This window comes from Harmonia axyridis, chromosome 3 (assembly GCF_914767665.1).
Source record: "Harmonia axyridis chromosome 3, icHarAxyr1.1, whole genome shotgun sequence".
In the NCBI taxonomy this organism is placed as follows: domain Eukaryota; kingdom Metazoa; phylum Arthropoda; class Insecta; order Coleoptera; family Coccinellidae; genus Harmonia; species Harmonia axyridis.
Window position 1 is genome coordinate 9,420,364 of NC_059503.1, and position 19,229 is coordinate 9,439,592.

At 35.4% G+C, this 19,229-nt stretch overlaps 1 protein-coding gene across 1 annotated transcript in view; it reads right to left on the reverse strand.

Moving 5' to 3' along the window:
* The window catches only part of LOC123676478 (neurotrimin-like), a 121,198-nt gene that overhangs the window by 57,709 nt on the left and 44,260 nt on the right, over positions 1-19,229 (reverse strand). Inside the window, exon 2 of the mRNA XM_045612380.1 lies at positions 6,352-6,449. Coding sequence (XP_045468336.1) covers positions 6,352-6,449 — 98 coding nt within the window. The remainder of the gene's footprint in view (positions 1-6,351; positions 6,450-19,229) is intronic.

The following is a 19,229-nucleotide window of genomic DNA, read 5'->3' on the forward strand; positions in this document are numbered from 1 at the left end:
ACTGAAAATAGATAAGTAGTGAATAGTTTAATTTTTTTATAGGCGTGATCTTGACAACCACAAATTCTATTCCAATAAGAATTATATAGCTGAGAAAAATCTTCGTAGGGTTGTTGACGATGATTTTTTAGAGTTTCAAGGCCATTCGATAAATTATGTCGTTATGAATAAAGGACAAATAGAGGCAGAAAGTTTTTTTTAAATTAAGGCCGGTTCATAAACAGAAACTTTTTCCATAAGATCTGGACCCTTCTACGTTAATTCTCACAATCACTCGGCACATTGGAAGATGTGAACCCTACAGCATAATTTTGTTTCAAATTGGATCTTATTAAATGAAAGGGCTATTAAAAAAAAACCGAAATAATCTTGAAATGGGTGAAAACTTTGAGGAGACCGATTCAGCAAAAGATAAACTAAAACCTGGGCCTCCAAGATTATTGAAAACGAAAAAGGTAGATCGGTATCTTCTTTCGGAAGCGTACAAGTGCTTTGAGTCCATAAATTTTTTGAAGATCAATGGCCACTTACTGTGAATTCAGAACGGTATGTGACGAAGTTAGATTAGTTTTTGTTGCCTGAACTACAGCACATTACTAGCTATAATCAAGGAACATGGTTCCAGTGAGATGGAGCCCCTCCACATAGGTCCAATGTGTCTCTACCACATTAATCCTCATTAGAGGTGGCATTCATTGGCCTTCCCGCAGTCCTGATCTGACACCTTTGGTTTTCATATATGGGATTTCATCTGAAGTTTACGTCAGTACATGAAGTTCCCAATTCACAATAAAATGGGTGCATACTTGCCAAGCCGGATCAGGATTAGGAATTTATGTATTGAATGAGTTTCGTGAACGTGAGGGTAGACATTTGGACAACGTTTATATCAAGAAATAATTCTTCAACTAATGTATTTTCATAATTGATAAACATTTCATCGACAAACTGCTTATTTGTTATCTTTTTTGTAGCATTTTTACATATGAAGTTTCTTTTGACACACGAGGGTAGACATTTGGACGACGTTAATATCAAGAAATAATTCTTCAACTAATGTATAGGGTGTATTTTTCGAGGTATATAACTTCAAGTTGGCATTACTGTTCAAGATGGCGACCGATTTAACAGCTGTTGATTGATTTATTCTCAGTTTAGTTTTGCAATTCATCATTAATAGACACACGCCTGAACAACGCACGCAAATAGTACAATTTTATTTCGAAAATAATGGTTCTGTGCAGAATACGTAACGCGCACTACGTCCATTAGCGATGAAGCGCACTTCTGGTTGAATGGCTACGTCAACAAACAAAACTGCCGCATTTGGAGTGAAGCTAATCCTCAAGTGTATGTCGAAACACCGTTACATCCAGAAAAACTGACTGTTTGGTGCGCTTTATGGGATGGTGGAATCATTGTCCGTACTTCTTCAAAAACGATGATGGCCAGAACGTTACAGTCAATGGTGATCGGTATAGAGCCATGATTACTAACTTTTTCATTCCTGAATAGAACAACCATGACGTCCAGGAGCTGTGGTTCCAACAAGACGGTGCAACATGTCACACAGCTCGTGCCACAATCGATTTATTGAAAGATCTGTTTGGTGACCGCCTAATTTCACGTTTTGGACCTGTGAATTGGCCTCCAAGATCTTGTGATTCAGACTAGACTGTGGGGCTATGTAAGTCATTGGTCTATGCGGATAAGCCACAAACCCTTGACCATTCGGAAGACAACATTCGCCGTGTTATTGCCGATATACGGCCACAAATGTTGGAAAAAGTAATCGAAAATTGGACGTCCAGATTGGACTACATCCGAGCCAGCCATGGCGGTCATATGCCAAATATCATTTTTAAGATGTAATGCCATAAGATTATCCTGCAGATAAATAAAATTTATGTCAATCGAAAAATCCATCGTTGTTTTATTGCAATTTAAAGTTCTATAGCTCTAAAAAAACACCCTTTATATTCATAATTAATAAACATTTCATCGACAAACTGCTTATTTCTTATATTTTTACATATGATATATATTACATATGAAGTTTCTTCTGACACACCTTGTTGAAGATAGCACCCTTACCGTGGAGTTAAAAGATAATCAATAATGTAAAATGCTTTCAAGACCTGTAATTTTCTCCCCTGTATTTCCCAAGTCTGACTCCTTACACCTGGTTTTCTATTCTCATCCACACTCGTTTGAAAAGTGGAATGGAACTCAATAATGAATAAAGTTACAGATCTGCCTTGTAATTGGCTCGCAGCTCTTTCACCAATAGAGCCAATTCCTAATAAAATTTAATTACCGAGATCAGAACCTTATCATTAAATGCCTCATGAATTAGCGTGGTTCCGTGCAATTAAACTTCTCTAGCAGTCGATCGGCGTCATCAACAGGAAATACGAGGAACTTGAAGACGGAATGAGGGGAGGAATTCGTAAATAAATATAAGTCAAGTTCGGGTGAGATCTCATCACGATTCCTGCTCATTAGGTAGTACTGGAGATGGCGCTTATCCGGATACATGCACAGCATCTCTGCGGTTTCTTACGAGGGTATCAGGAAGCTTCAATAATCAATCGTAGTCTAAAAGCAATAGGGATGTTGGAGGATCTTGTGAATTGAATACGATTAGAAGTTTGCCTCTTGTTCAGAAATGCCAGGCTTTTCCGTAGAAAGGTGTCAATGAATGAAAGAGCACGAACTGGTCTTGCCAAAGATTTAGTATGCTACCGATTTTAGATGCTTTGTGATGGATGTTGTTGGATTAATATATTTAGATGTTGAGGAAATATTCTCTTCTTGTTAGGAAGGCACCTTTATTATTACCTAAAATTGTCATAGCTGTTCGGTTTTTTTGTTTTTACTAGAAGTTACACCCTAGACTTCACTGATCGAATAAGATTTCCAGCCACCATGTCTTTTCATAGTTATAACATCAGCACAGGATAGGTTGGAAACTGCCGAAAGTAGTGTCCAGTAAATTTCTGTGGATAAAGCAAATCGGAAAACTGCGCAGCAAGTTTAGGAGCAAGTCTAGGAACATTACTTATGTTATACACATCAGGGGTATTCAGCTCAATGGCCTATTAGATGTTTATGGAAAACTAATCATTATTTTACTCTGAAAATTTTCATATTCTACCTCAAATATTTTCAGACCATGGGCTGAAGGACATCGGTCGATGGCTCTTTGATAACTTGTTGTCAATAAAGCAGTTATTATTATTATTATTTTCAGACCTCAACAACTTCCAGTTATACCGAAAACACACTAATAAAAGGTTTTTTTTTCGAGGTATATAACTATAAATTGGCATTACTGTTCAAGATGGCGACCGATTTAACAGCTGTCAAGTGATTTATTCTCAGTTTGGTTTGGCAATTCATCATAAATAGACTCACGCCTGAACAACGCTTGCAAATAGTGCAATTTCATTTCGAATATGATGGTTCTGTGCGAACCATTCATAAACGAATTTTGTTTAGCGATGAAGCGCACTTCTGGCTACGTCAACAAACAAAACTGCCGCATTTGGAGTGAAGCTTATCTTCAAGTGTATGTCGAAACACCGGTACATCCAGAAAAACTGACTGTTTGGTGCGCTTTATGTGCTGGTGGATCATTGGTCCGTACTTCTTCAAAAACGATGATGGCCAGAACTTTACAGTCAATGGTGATCGGTATATAGCCATGATTACTAACTTTTTCATTCCTGAATTGAACAACCATGATGTCCAGGAGATGTGGTTCCAACAAGACGGCGCAGCATGTCACACAGCTCGTGCCACAATCGATTTATTGAAAGACAATCCTAATTTCACGTTTTGGACCTTTGAATTGGCCTCCAAGATCTTGTGATTTAACACCGCTAGACTACTTTCTGTGGGGCTATGTGAAGTCATTAGTCTATGAGGATAAGCCACAAACCCTTGATCATTCGGAAGACAACATTCGCCGTGTTATTGCCGATATACGGCCACAAATGTTGGAAAAAGTCATCGAAAAGTGGTCGTCCAGATTGGACTACATCCGAGCCAGCCGTGGCGGTCATATGCCAGAAATCATATCTAAAATGTATAATAATCCATCGTTGTTTTATTGCAATTTAAAGTTCTATAGCTCAAAAAAAAACACCCTTTACCTTCTTGTTCTGCTGAAAAAACCTTTTCTGTAGAAATACTCAAACAACTGTGAGTCCTCTTTGCAATCATGTTTTTCATGAGAATCTCATTAACTCATGAACCGTTGAGTTTCTTTCGAAAAGAAATTTGTCATTAACGATTGTGCTGATACGTAGTATTGGCAGGGTGTTTATGAGAAGATCGTGAACTTCCGGAAAAATCGTGGTTTCGATAACTAAATTCGACATTTCATTTCAGGTAGGTATAAGGTTTGCTTATGTCGTAGAGATCTAAAAATATTTTAGGTAGAAAGATCAACAAAAACAAAATTATGATTAGTTTTCCATAAACGTCTGATAGGCAATCGCGGTGAATCACCCTGTATACCCATAAGTAGCTCGTTGTGTATCCTAAGACAGAGTGATTTTTTAATGTTGCCTTGAATTTTTAATATCCCAACTAGGGAGTCAACAGTCCAATTTTGTTTAAATTTTGTAGTTAGATATGATTGCTTCATTTCATATAGCTCCTCAAAAAATTTCATGTAGTTGTAATATTTTTAGGGGAGAACACAGATTATTGAAGTTTTTCTTTCAGACTTCGGAATCTATACTTTTTACACGTTTTAGGGAAATGCTATTTTGATTCTGATGATGCAATCAGTACGAAACATTGAAATGAGCTTGGAATTGTTATTATCTATATACCTACATGTGAAATTTCAAATAATTTTATAATTGCATCAAAATAGCTATTACTGTATTTTTTTTTTCACGAGATACTCTAATGTCTATCTTTCTTTTCTCATGAGCATTATTATAATTTATTATTCAATTAATTAAATCTTAAATCTCTTCATCTTTTTTTCTTGAAAAAGTTATCATTCAACAAATGAAACAACTGCCAACATCAAACGCATTAATAAAAAACAAAGAATCACTACAAATAATGACCGTCCAAAGAGGGTATCATTAGTATAAGTCTATGTTTCCCATTTAACAGTCAGTTGATAAATTATTAGAGGTACTACGACTATTTTATCATATTTATGATCTCCACGTTAGTTCAAAAAGCAATTTTTTCGACATTCGTCAATTTATATATCCCTCTTTGTGCTACCTGAATAAACTTCATCAACTATTCAGCTATTGTTGTTTCAAAACAAGTAGGAATGGAGCGAAAACCAATATCACATTTTTGATGTGAGGAAACATTCAATCATAATATTTACGAGTATTATTTTCAACTTGTTGACCGACTTAGCATTGTTCATGTACCTTCTCAAGTCCGAATATAAATGGTCAGTAATTTCTTCACAGAAAATCGGAATTTCATGGAATAATAAATGATTTGAAAAATTGTTGTTTTCTTTGTCTGTAATCGATTCAGTGTAATAACTTCTGATCAATCACTATAGAAAAAAAAATATCCGATCAGAACATTTTCACCTCTTTCTCGAACATTTTTATGCTCTTCAAAATAAAATCAAATCAAATTTATTCCAACATATAAATTCCTAATATAGAAAAATAATTTGTCTAGAATCTGGTTCTTGTACCTAACCCTGGAAAAACTATCAATTATAAGTTCTGTATATTTCCTTGAGGTACAGTAATATTGAACTTTCTGTGTAAATGTCGACTTCATACACTTCAGAAACATCTTCAGAGGAATCCGTAGAGGAACAAATATCCACTAAGATTTTCATGATATTTAATATTAGACTTATTTCACTTTTCACAAGAATGAGTAATGCAAAGTGAAGATATTTTCTCGATAGGTTTCAAATGAACTGATGCTTTCTGTATATTCGCCTAGAGTAAGATACTATATGCGAGATTCAATCACCTTTTGACTGGGAATAAAAGCTTCAAATACTCTGCACTTTTGAGTTGGGCATAAGCTCTAGAAAATAAAATGTTGCTCTCCATCATTCGAGGAAAGGTTAGAATTTCAACTCTAAATCATTGTTTGTGTAGGTATATCATTCGATATTTGGTACTTTCACATAGAAAACTAAGTTATATATTTTTTGTTATTTCTTTCCTATCTTCGTTTATCCTGTACTTTTGTGGAGAACATAAGATTATATTCCATTTGAAAGAGAAAACCTAGCCTAGTAAGCCATCTCACGCAAAATCCAATTCCAGCTCAGTTTTTTCAAAAAGTTCCTCTCATTAGATTATTTATTGGTTCTTAATGCATTCAACATACCTTATATTGTCCTAAATCCTCAACTAGACAAGTCAGAATGGCTTCTCTACCAACAGGAACTGTAACGTTGGTAATTGGTGCAGTGAATTTCGGATTTTCTGGAAAAAAGAAATATTTCATTGAAAAATGCTCATTAATCATTTCTCTTGTTTTCAGTCTCAATCAAAGTATTCATTCCGTATCTATCAACTCTCAACATTAAATATAGAGGACTATTTCCAAATCCAGTAGTCCTCCTCGAGGCAGCATGAATTATTGAGTTCTTTTGTCTGAGCAATTGAATCTATAAAGATATATTTCAAGAAAATCTTATGGTGACTTGAATAACTGCTTGAACTGGTAGTTTTAACTCATTTAAACTCATAAACATAAAAATGATTCTAAAAAGAATAAGATTTGTTCTGAAAAGGTTTAGGATTACAGCAAATGTCTTCTTTTTAAGAACCGAAGAGAAAGTCATAGGATATAAAATTAAAAATAATGTCAACTCAGTAGTAATCAGACATAAATAAATTTCAATCTCTAATACCCGCTGACAACGTCCCAAATCGTTAAATAAAACAAGGGGAACATATAATTTTTTTCTACACATGCTACAAAGAGGGCCTACCCCAGTTTATATCTGATGTGTCGCTGTTAATTTCCTTAACTCAGTAATTAACACTCTATCAAATTACAACATCATCTGTTTCGACTGTTTTCACCCTACTCACATAATTCATCACTGTGCTGAAAATGTGATCAGTTAAAAGATTGTCGCATAATTTCCATAAAGCTCGTTCGCCCACACAAATTAATCAATTCATTATTTTGTCCCGAAATCTCGTCAAGCTTCAAGCACACTGACGTTGTACAATGATTTTCGCTTTATGGCTTTTTGCCGGTTGCACGCGTTAAAGTTTGTTCTGGACGTAGAGCGTTTAACTCATAGCCAATGAAATTTTCTGAATGGCAAACCCATAATCAGAAATTCAGGTTGTAGGTATTATGAATAGGTATTCATCTTAGAATTGCGTTATCCAAAATCACGATATGGACCTTAATTTTCTCTCAGAGACTAGAATGATTATTTAGAGGTGCATGAAAAAGTTATTTAAAATAGGAAGCTTCCAACAAATGAGTTATGGTAATAAGAAATCCATTATTTTGCATGAAAAAAAGGTTTCATTACCATGAAGTTTCGGTTATTGATATGAAATAACAATTTCATACTGCATGCACAATTTCAAGTTCCATGTAAAATTTAAAGCTTATGATTTCACCAGAATCATAGAAAAATCAAGAAGAATATAAGGAATGAAATACCTAATATTTTCGTGATTACAAGTTATGTTTTGACGAGACTTTCTCGAGCCAAGTTACAAGGTGCACCCTATCCCAGAGGTTTGGTGTTTCGTCCCGAGACACTGGTGTTCTTTTCAGTTAGGCAATCCAGGGATCTCTGCCTAGGACACATCCTCTCACACCATTGTGGAGAGGTGACTCTGTTGCAACGCGATGACCCCTATAAATCAGTCAGGGCCAAAGGAAGCGTGGTGCGAAACCCATAACGCCATCTGTGAGCAGACAGAGTCAATATTATATTCAGATTTTGCATGTATATTCAGAATAGTCATATCAAGCTTGGTGGTTTTAGAACGACAGAAAATACAAGCTTAAATCAGAATGTATAAGATGATGGTATCGTAGTGCTGACAGATCCGAACGAATCGAAATTTTGAGGGGATAGACCTTGATAATTTAGTTCAGTTCAAATGTTCCTACCAAAACATCATGTGAAAATTGGAATTTTGATATCCACACGCGTTTGTTTATCGAGAATTGTAATTCTGACATAAATTTATCGCCATTTATCCATCCAAATATTTACTTCAGTCCGTATCTGATACCCAGATTCTGTTATGAAATTGCGTCGACCCAAACATGCGAAGGTAATTCGAACAGAATTAATAATTCAGTTTCTCTAAACCTGGGTTAATAAACGAATGTAATACCGCCTAGTCCTAGACAACGTCGTCTTCAATATTACTTCCTTGAAATCAGAGATACAAATAGGAAGAACTAACCGAGTCAGGGGTTTTTGCAAACTTCAAATTGGTGGTCATGATTTATGTTTATGCTTGGAAGATTCCACTGTTTTTTCAATCAAAACATTATTTTCATAGATATTTTGGCTTTATACTTGAGTATATGATAATAATAATGAAAAACGAATCAAGTATTTAGTTTCGATATTCAGTACATCTATTTTTGACGATGGTTCAAGATTCCTCAAATGAAAATGTTCACACATCGAGTTGCCATCTAAGACATACCGAGGTTTCGAGGGCGTATCTCACGTCCAGGAGAAGTTGCAGCCTCGGGAATATTATCAATTTTCTTCTCGAAAATTTCAGATTATTACCTCTAATTTCTGATATAATGTACTGATTACCCAACTGCAAGCATTTTCGTGATCTACATAGTCGAATCAACCAATAAAAAGGTACAATAGTCCCATGAAGGAACTTTTAATTTTGTTCAATTTTTCTAAGGGTAGACGAAAATTTCACGAAAATTTTTCGACAAAAAATTTTTCAGGTGAGATCGAAATTCGGCTAATTAGATATCGTCAATTCTGGCACTGCTCATCGATTCTTCGTAGAGCTCACGGTTTTGAGGAAATTTGAATTCGAAATTTGGGAAAAAATTGAATTTGCCTCGAAAAATCGTTATATCTCCTAAATTTTTCGTCATAGACCCCTCAAATACAGACAAATTTAATAGTTTGCCTACGAAAATTCCTCAAATATCATTCTTCAATGCAGTTAAGCAGTTTCCAACGATTTAATTATAGGTCAGCAGGTGAGTTTGAAATTTAATTACCCATTATTATAATAATAATAATATTTCTTTATTTCGAATGATTTGTAGTTACATAACATAAATTATACAAATAGAGTGAAATGACGTCACAATTTAAATTTAAATTTAAGTAGATCTTTTACTTTGATTTGGAATTTTTTATATTGTGAAATGCTTTTTATCTCGTTTGGTAGTTTAGTTTTTCAGTTAATGTTTATCTATGTGTTGGGAAAGTTATGTCTAATGTTCTTGTATTATATGAATTTATATTTTTGCTTGTGAATTTGCTCCTATTTTTATGTAAAAACATTAAACATTCGAACAAGTAAAGACCATGCACTGTTAAAATATTTTTCGATTCAAATTTTCCTCTGCATGATTCCCTAAATCCCAATTTGTATATTATCCGAATTGCTCTCTTCTGTAATAAGAATATTCTTTCCAGATTTTCATTTGTTCCCCAGAAAATGATTCCATATTTGTAGGTGGCTTCAAAGTTCCCAAAATATACTACTCTTAAGGTGTTCTCATTCATATACTCGGTGATTGATCTCAGTGCATAACAATTTTTGCTTAATCATTTTGATATTATTTCTGTGTGTTGACGCCAATTCAGAAATTGATCGATGTAAACGCCAAGAAATATTCCGACAGTTGAAAATTATTATTCGATAAGGTTACTGAATCTGACTTTTGTTTCTGTGATCTGTTTGTATAAAAAAAAATAAGTTTAGTTTAATGCATTATTGCAACTAGTTCAACCCAATCTCAACTCTGAAAGAAAAAAAATAAAATCCCTCGCTCAACTAGCATAATCCGCGTAGGAATGTACCTAACGTCCAAATCGGATATCCCATCGAATCTGACAAGGATCATACCCAAATACACTCGACTCAAATTGGCACAAGGAAAAATGACGCGAGTAAACAGTCGGACAGATATCGAAGGATAAGGATAAGAAATCGGCCGAACTCCTTCTCTGGAACGTATGTAGGAAGATGTCCTGCTCGGATAAACCGAATAAATTATTCAGCGAGGTGGAACATAAGAGGATGGCTCTACAGTGCCGATCCATCCGTATAGATAGGAAATGAATTTCGATCTAGATCGCCCTGAGAAGTTCGCGAAGAAGTTCGAAATTAGTTTTGGGACATCTTGAAAATCCTATTAGATGTTTTCCAGTCAACGGGGATGTTCGCGAACAGCGAACGAAAACCAAAACTTTCCTTTTATTATTCTCGATCAATTACCAGCCGGTTGAAAGGAGACAGGACTGATTGATAAATCTGTGCGGAGGAAAGGCCTCTTCATCAATTGATTTCGGGCTGAGATCAGGGGAGATATGAAAGAAGGGTGTTGGGGAGATCTCTGGTAATGTGGAGAAAATATTGGTATTGATCGGTAATGGCTGCGTTGAAAAGGTATATCTCAATGATAATTAACTAATCCTGGTCGTATGAAATGAAGAAAAATGCAAGATTTCATAACTGCAACGAACGAAATGTTTTTCATATATAGTAATTAGAAAGATATAAATTGACATTCTTACAAACAGCGAACAAATACTATCCATACAAGTTTGATATGTTCCACCAAATGTTTGATATTCTAAGGAAACCATAAATCTTGGACTTTCAGAAGGCAAATATAATCGTACACTATTTGCTGCTCAAAAATTATTCTCACAGTTGATTTCTTTTCACCTTCAAGACCTTTGACAATACGATATAGTTGAAAATATTTCAAAAACCAATCAAATTTGGTCATTTAGTGTCATATGAAACAATTTCACCTAATCTTTTCAACATAACACTGATTATAACGGTTTTTTTTTCGAGGTAGAAAACTTTAAGTTTGGTTTGGTAATTCATCATGAATAGACTCACTTCTAAACAACGCTTGCAAATAGTACAATTTTATTTCGAATACGTGCGGAATACGTATCGCGCTCTACGTCCATTTTAGTTTGTTTAGCGATGAAGCGCACTTCTGGTTGAATGGCTACGTCAACAAACAAAACTGCCGCATTTGGAGTGAAGCTAATTCTCAAGTGTATGTCGAAACACCGTCACATCCAGAAAAACTGACTGTTTGGTGCGCTTTATGGGCAGGTGGAATCATTGGTCCGTACTTCTTCAAAAACGATAACGGCCAGAACGTTACAGTCAATGGTGATCAGTATAGAGCCATGATTACTAACTTTTTCACTCCTGAATTGAACAACCATGATGTCCAGGAGCTGTGGTTCCAATAAGACGGCGCAACATGTCACACAGCTCGTGCCACAATCGATTTATTGAAAGGCATGTTTGGTGACCGCCTAATTTCACGTTTTGGACCTGTGAATTGGCCTCCAAGATCTTGTGATTTAACACCGCTAGACTACTTTCTGTGGGGCTATGTAAAGTCATTGGTCTATGCGGATAAGCCACATACCCTTGACCATTTGGAAGACAACATTCGCCGTGTTATTGCCGATATACGGCCAAAAATGTTGGAAAAAGTCATCGAAAATTGGACGTCCAGATTGGACTACATCCGAGCCAGCCGTGGCGGTCATATGGAAGAAATCATATTTAAAATGTAATGCCACAAGATTATCTTGCGGATAAATAAAATTCATGTCAATCGAATAATCCATCGTTGTTTTATTGCAATTTAAAGTTATATAGCTCTAAAAAAAAACACCCTTCACAACTCATGTTCTGATGAACCAATAGAATTCCTGAATTTTCCAGAGTTACGGCGTATTGATAAGTGAATATACTACTTGTCGACGTGGTATGGTCGTTTTGGTGTTTCGTCTCCTGGCATATTGTGATTATTTCCATAGTAACATTCTTGGACGTTCGCCAATAAAAGAAGTCAAGCTCAGTGAAATGTCACCAAAATGCAGTGCTTTGGTTATAGTTATGGAATTTATGCTCTATATAATCGTAACGAGTACCACACGAGACAATATATTTCTATTATATATGAACCTCTTCACTCGACGTAATTCGCGAAACACCACTCGAGCTGCGCTCTCGTGATGTTTCGCGACTTACATCTCGTGAATCAGTGTATAATCGAATATTGTCTATGCTCTTGTGATATTATAACTGAAAATTTTTTGACATTTCTTGTATCTTGATGACAGCCTTCAGCCTTGGGCTTCAGGCAGTCAACAAGTAATGAGCTTTCGATTATCCTAAAATCTCGTCCATTAGGTATCAGTGTCCTAGGGATATTACTACTGGAATTACACCTCAAACAAAGTGCGATTATAAATACTAGGACGTTGACAACGTATATTACAAATCACATAAGATTTTCGTTATATTAATAGATATTTTAGGCAAATTCTGATACATGATGTTCTTCAATTAGAGCTTCATGATTTCAATCCTCGGTAGGTTCATTATAATCATGTCACTGTAATCAATTTGAGAGCATCATTATAATCCTATGTTATGCCCATACGTTAATGTTCCCAACTTCCATTTGCCGTCCGAAATATTTACCCAGGATGAAGTCGAACTAATTCATATTTAATTAGTGACCTTAATGAATAAGCGTGGCCGGCAATATTTGCCGCGCTAAATCTTTGGATTTCCATACGAAGCAGGCCTTTTCCTAAAGGATCCACACGCGGCATGGCCCAGTCTTAGCAACAACGACGAACCGGAATCCTTTACCTTTCGAAATGATTTCAATTACATAAAGTACGTTTAAACAGTATGGAGGTCTTTGTAGGAACAGAGTGATATTAGTTTCGTAGCGAATATAGGACGTAACTCAATGGGTAAAATCGTTAGAGCTTCCACAGCCGGGATGATTCAATTATAGAACTGTAATATAAAGCTGTCTCTTGAATGCGATCTGCATCACCGGAAGATATTAGGTACTGCTTCGGTGAATTGCGAGAAACATCCCGGCAAACACACGTATGTACTGGTTATTTTCGTCCTTTGAGTCTTGTTAATTGCGGACCTTTATGGAAATTCCATGAAAAGTATGGTTATACGTGGGTTATTGATTGAACTTGAGCAATTCGGTACTTTAGGTGTATAGGGAAGAGTTTGAGTTATATCGAAATGGGTTGTAGGTAGGATGCTTTATATTACATAGCTTGTTTTACCAACTAGTAGTGCATTTTTAGGATATATCTCAAAATTTTTCGTATTGTACGTAGAAGTGTTGTAAAAAGCAAGAATGCCAGATTGCAACGATTTTGCACGCTTCATTCCATGTTACGCTACTGGAATTTTCGAAGACACTGTGATTTGTAAATTAATCGTTTAATAAATAAATAATGAATAAATAAATATCGTATACCATCGGTCGGAACGCAGATGCGCGGATCTAGAGAGAATCTTCTGAAAGATTTTCAATGATTATTGAGACTTCAGCAAGAATACGCACCTAATATTTAGATTTCTGTCATTATTAATTTAATTTAATTTGCTTTGGAGATAGTCCAACTCGAAGACATTTTATTTAATTTATAATTTCATTTTAGATGTCTTACTTTTTTTATGATATATTCGCTGATGCGTTTGACGTGTGTAAAAACTATAGTTTACTCCAAATAAGAATGATTCATCGGATTTTGAACAAAACAATGGTTATATCTATTTCGTTAATGTTTATATACACAGTCATAGGCGATAACAAGGTAACTGTTTGGGTATTAATTGATTAATCGGAGTTAGTTCAGTGGTATCGATGTGAAAAGCATGAGAAAAAACTAGCCAAATAAGGAAAAAATCCAGAACTTGTGAGCCCATTGAAAGTGGAGTAAAATGTTACTTTGAGCCAAAAGAAGAAAGAAGCAGGTTCTGGGAAGAAAGTTCAGTACGCAAAGAAATACAAAAACAGAAATAATGTTATAATTAGGGTAGTTTCGAGAAGATGCTCAAATAAATAGTTTTAGGCAGTAACAAAAAAAGCCAGTGACATTTAATTAAGTTGAGAAACTCATCAATTTTCGTTTTGTTGGTTAAAATGTGTTTCGGTTAGGGACGAATTTAAAAAACTGAATAATTCGTGCAGTAATCTACGAGAATATACAAAAAATATCAAAAGTTTTTCAAAGTGATATTTCGCAACACAAATTTTATTCAATTATACTAAAGTGAAGCCCAGCATCGTCCCAGTATTCTCGTCTATAATAAAAATCAACGAAAATAAATTTTTCCCTGGAATATAAAAGCACTTTCAAAACTGCTCTTGTTTCATTTTCATTGGGCTATATTTCAGCTACGTCGTATCAGAAATTGCATAATTAATAACTGTAGATTTTGCCTATGTTTGTTTCAAGTTTCATATGAATTAATCAGATTTGGTCGTCTAGCAGATGTTTACTCAACTGATTTCAGTTTCATACTACTTCGTATAGAGGATATTGTGGGGCACTAAGGTTTATTCTACTAAATCTGAAAGAACCGTGCACAAATTATTGTATGAAATATATTATTTCTCAACAACGTGGAATTTTTCGAAATATTTGAAATTCAATGTTTATATTTCACAAATACTTTTATGAATTTTTTTATTATTACTTTTATAAAGTAAAAGCGAGTTTATTTTTTCTTTCATGAGAGAAGAGTTTGATTGTCATTTTGTGATAGTTTTAAGCACAAGAATTAAATAGAATTATTATCAGAAGATTTTTAGACATATTGTAACGAATATGAAAATTTTATTGATACTTATATGAAATTGAAAGTCAACAATGAAAATATAAATATATAAACTATAAAAATATTATTCAACTATGGCATGTTAACACCTACATCAATATTATATAAGGACACTTAACTTTTGAACATTCATAACCAAAAGACATTGGAACAAGTTAAACTGATACATGGCATGAGGAACAATTATATAAAGTCAAATTATAGATTTACACTAGTACAGGATGTGCATACAAATGACACCCGATATAGAGGTACCATCAGAAGTGAACTCAGGTTTACAAGGAAAGCCCAGGACTCCCTAGTTTACCGAGCAATAGAAGCATTTAACCTTATACCACCAGAAATAAAGTATATAAGAACTAAATAAGTTTTAATATTAAGATTAAGTTGTACCTGAAAGATTTATTTTGTTTAGTTTAACTTTGTAGTTGTTTTGAATATTTTATAGTATTTTACGATTTTTTTTTGTATATTGTTAAATAGGCCTTGTCACCAGTACTTGTACTGTATTAGAAGTCAAGAATGAAGAAGTAAGTAAATAAATAAATAAATACATAAAAAGAATGTTTAACTTAGCTAAGGCTCTTCGGGAGTGAATGTTGAAATGTCTCTTCTTTTTCTTAATAACCTTCACTTCGAATGGTTTCTCCCTCAAATTTATAGCATAATTTCTCCATTACCTTTTGTTAACTGCTATATCAAGTAGCAAGACACAAGCTTAGCCAGGAAAGCACATGTAACTCATTGTACGTGAACAGTTACAGGTTGAAGATAAAAAAGTAGGATAGTGCGAAGCTCATAAATACGAAGATAATATACGTACATAAAACTTATCTAGCATCATTACTGCTTCATTGTTGTGAAAAGAGCCATCTAAGTTGTCCAGAACACGGGGAGTTCCTTTAATGATATTCATAGCAATACACAGGCGATTTGAATTAAGCGTTATACGCACGCTAGACTCCACTCGTTCAAAACTGATTTGCATAGGTGTGAACTGTTCTATCACAAAACCTGATACATACATTTTCATTTGGCTATGATGAATGTACGGAAGGCTACGCGTGAGATTATCTGTGTGTGAGGCCTGGCAAAAACTTCACTTCCCATATTCATGTTATCTTTTCCCATATTAAGGGGGGAAATTGTTATGGCGGCTATAATTAATGTTCTGGCGTGGTCGAAGCTTGTAATTTGTATATTTCATTGGCTGGGAAGTTTCAATGATAAATTGATGGTCAATAGGGTAATGACTAACTGGACTGAAATGGCCTAGAATATGAGAGTTTATTGAATTTAGATTTTGTGGGGTGAACGTTGGTTAGATTTTTGCATTTGAATTCAACTCGATGATGACTTCGATTGGATAATTGTTATTCGAAGAGACCATTTTTAGAAATAAAAACAGTGCTAGTATTAGGCCAATCGAAAAGTCCACAGTCTGATGCACAGATGGCGGTGTTAGTATTGAATCCATATGATTTTCAGTTAGTAACAACCTTCAAACGATACGTGTCAAAATTTGACATCAGTCCGACCATTAGTTTGTGGAATATTGCGTTGTGAGTGTAGCTTCTTTTGTAATTTGTGAAAAGATGGAAAAAAAATTCGTGTGCTGATAAAATATTGCTTTTTGAAGAGAAAAATACAGTTGAAGCAAAATCTTGGCTTGATGAAGGGTTTTCGGGGTCTTTACCAGGAAAATCAACCATTATTGATGGGTATGTTGAGTTTAATGGTCGTGAAATGAGCACCGAATACGGCGAACGCAGCGGACGCCCAAAAGAGGGTGTCACCGATGAAAAAATCAAAAAAGGTCGTAAAATAATTTTGAATGACCATAGTCATTGAGTGACCACAGTGAAGTTGATCGAGATAGCAGACATTGTGAAGATATCATCTGAACGTTTACAACATATCATTCAGAAATATTTGTACATGAGAAAGATGTGTGCAAAATGGATGCCGCGCGAGCTCACAATCGATCAAATGCAACAACGTGTTAATGATTCTGAGAAGCGTTTGAAGCTGTGTTAGTGCAATAAACCTGAATTTTTGCATCGATGTGTGACGATTAATGAAACATGGCTCCATCATTCCATTCCGGAGTCCAATCGACAGTCAGCTGAGTGGACGGCACACGATGAACCCAATCAAAAGCGAGGAAAAACACAACAGTCAGCTGGCAATGTTATGGCATCAGTAATCTGGGATGAGCAAGGTATAATATTCATTGATTACCTCCAACTGAACCAGACCATCAACAGCAATTATTATTTAGCGTTATTGGATCGTTTGAAGGATGAAATCGTTAAAAAATTTGAAGAGAAACAGGTGCTGTTTCATCAAGACAATGCGCCGTGTCATAAATCAATGACAACAATGGTGAAATTGCATGAATTGGGCTTCGAATTGCTTCTGCATCCACCGTATTCGCTTTATCTGGCCCCTAGCGACTTTGTCCTGCTCTCAGACCTCAAAAGAATGCTCGCTGAAAAGATAAGCTCCAATGAAGATATAATCGCCGAAACTGGGGCCTATTTTGAAGCGAAAAACAAATCATACTTCAAAAATGGTATCGAAAAGTTGGGAGATCGCTATAATCGCTGTATCGCCCTCGAAGGCAACTATGTTGAATAATAAAATCGAATTTTGCCAAAAAAATGTGTTTTACTATGGTAGACCGGGGACTCTTCAATTGGCCTGTTACACTTTATATTACGTTAACTGTGAACTCAAAAAACTTTCCGCAACTGAAAATCTCAAATTCAAGTGCACCTTAAACGAAATCCAATGAACCAATTGAAACCCATGTCAACACTCCCCGCCACCAATTGACCAAGATCTGCCATTAATCATCGTACCATAACCCGGTCCGGGGAAGACACAATTTTTTCGGCTTTAAATTCATCACCATCAGTCTTTCTTGTCGCCCCCTGAGTACCCGCTGGGGGAAATCCGTAATTGATTGAATACACCGCTTCTTCCTGGGAGGCCCCTTCCCTCTGATCTCTGGGACACCGGCGTCTCAAGGCACACTCTCTTTATTAAATGACGCCGGCGACGACGGCCGTCGGACTACTTCCTGGTTTTATTCCCAATAAAGAGCGTCCGTCCTCTACCCAGATTTATCAATCAGCGCTGTCTTCTCTCAAAGGTTCGGTAATTGATAGAGAATAATAAAGGAAAGTTTTGGTTTTCGTTTGGTGTTAGTTGGAATCCCTGTTGACTGAGGAGGGTCTAACAAGATTCCGGTAACGTCAAAACACGTTGGGAACTATTTATATTCGATCCCTGGTGAAACGAGGTTTTTCCTGAGTTGAGAGAGCCAATACGGTTTGATTTTATTGGTTTATTATATCAAATAATACCTAACGACTGGCTCCATAAAATATGTAACCAAATTCCACGCCCATGGGCTGAGGATGCTAATTTGCGTTCAAAGAGTTGTTGGAAATTGATTTGAAGACTTGAACTTTTACTTGTATGTTCTTTGTAATGTAAGTACAAAATTAATGAATATTTGACCGTCAATTTCTCATTTGACTCTCAGACAAGGAGTTAGTCCTTTTTGAATAAATTAAAATTCAATATTGTTGCCTATTCTATTCTGCCTTTTCCAATCCTCACCAGGAAGAAAATTTAGTTCAAAACACTTTTTATATGTCCACCAGCCTTCCGTTTCTTTCTCTTTCTGTTGCCTATTCTATTCTGCCTTTTCCAATCCTCACCAGGAAAAAAATTTAGTTCAAAACACTTTTTATATGTCCACCAGCCTTCTGTTTCTTTCTCCTGTGAGAGGTTTGTCTTTTGTTCTTTAATTTTTCCAAATTTGATACCACGTCAATCAATAAGTGGCTAATCGACTCTATGGTGGAAGAACCACCGATAGTAAATTGACTGAGAGAGCTAGCTGTGGAGTTGAAGATATCAGAAGGCACTTAGTGTATTCACTAATTTGTGTGAATATTTTCCTATGAGAAAGGTTTGCAACAATGCCACGTCGATTCCGAACGCTGTTTATAACTTTTTGAGCTGAATGGGCAGACTTTTTTGCATCGATATATGTCAGTGAATATAACTTGAAATCATCAGCACATTTCTGATTCAACCAGTGCCTCTGATGAGTGTAAAGGAGTCTGTGAAAGCCGTCCAAAGAGTCCAAAATCTCCAACATTAGCTGTTCATTGACTATCTCGACAAAGGTGAAACTACCAACAGTGAATATGATTCAATGTGATATAATGACATATTTAGTATATAAATGAAGAAAAAACGTTCTCAAATGTAAATGAAGGTAATTCTTTTTCACCAAGACAACATTCCTGTCACGAATCGATTGAAATCATG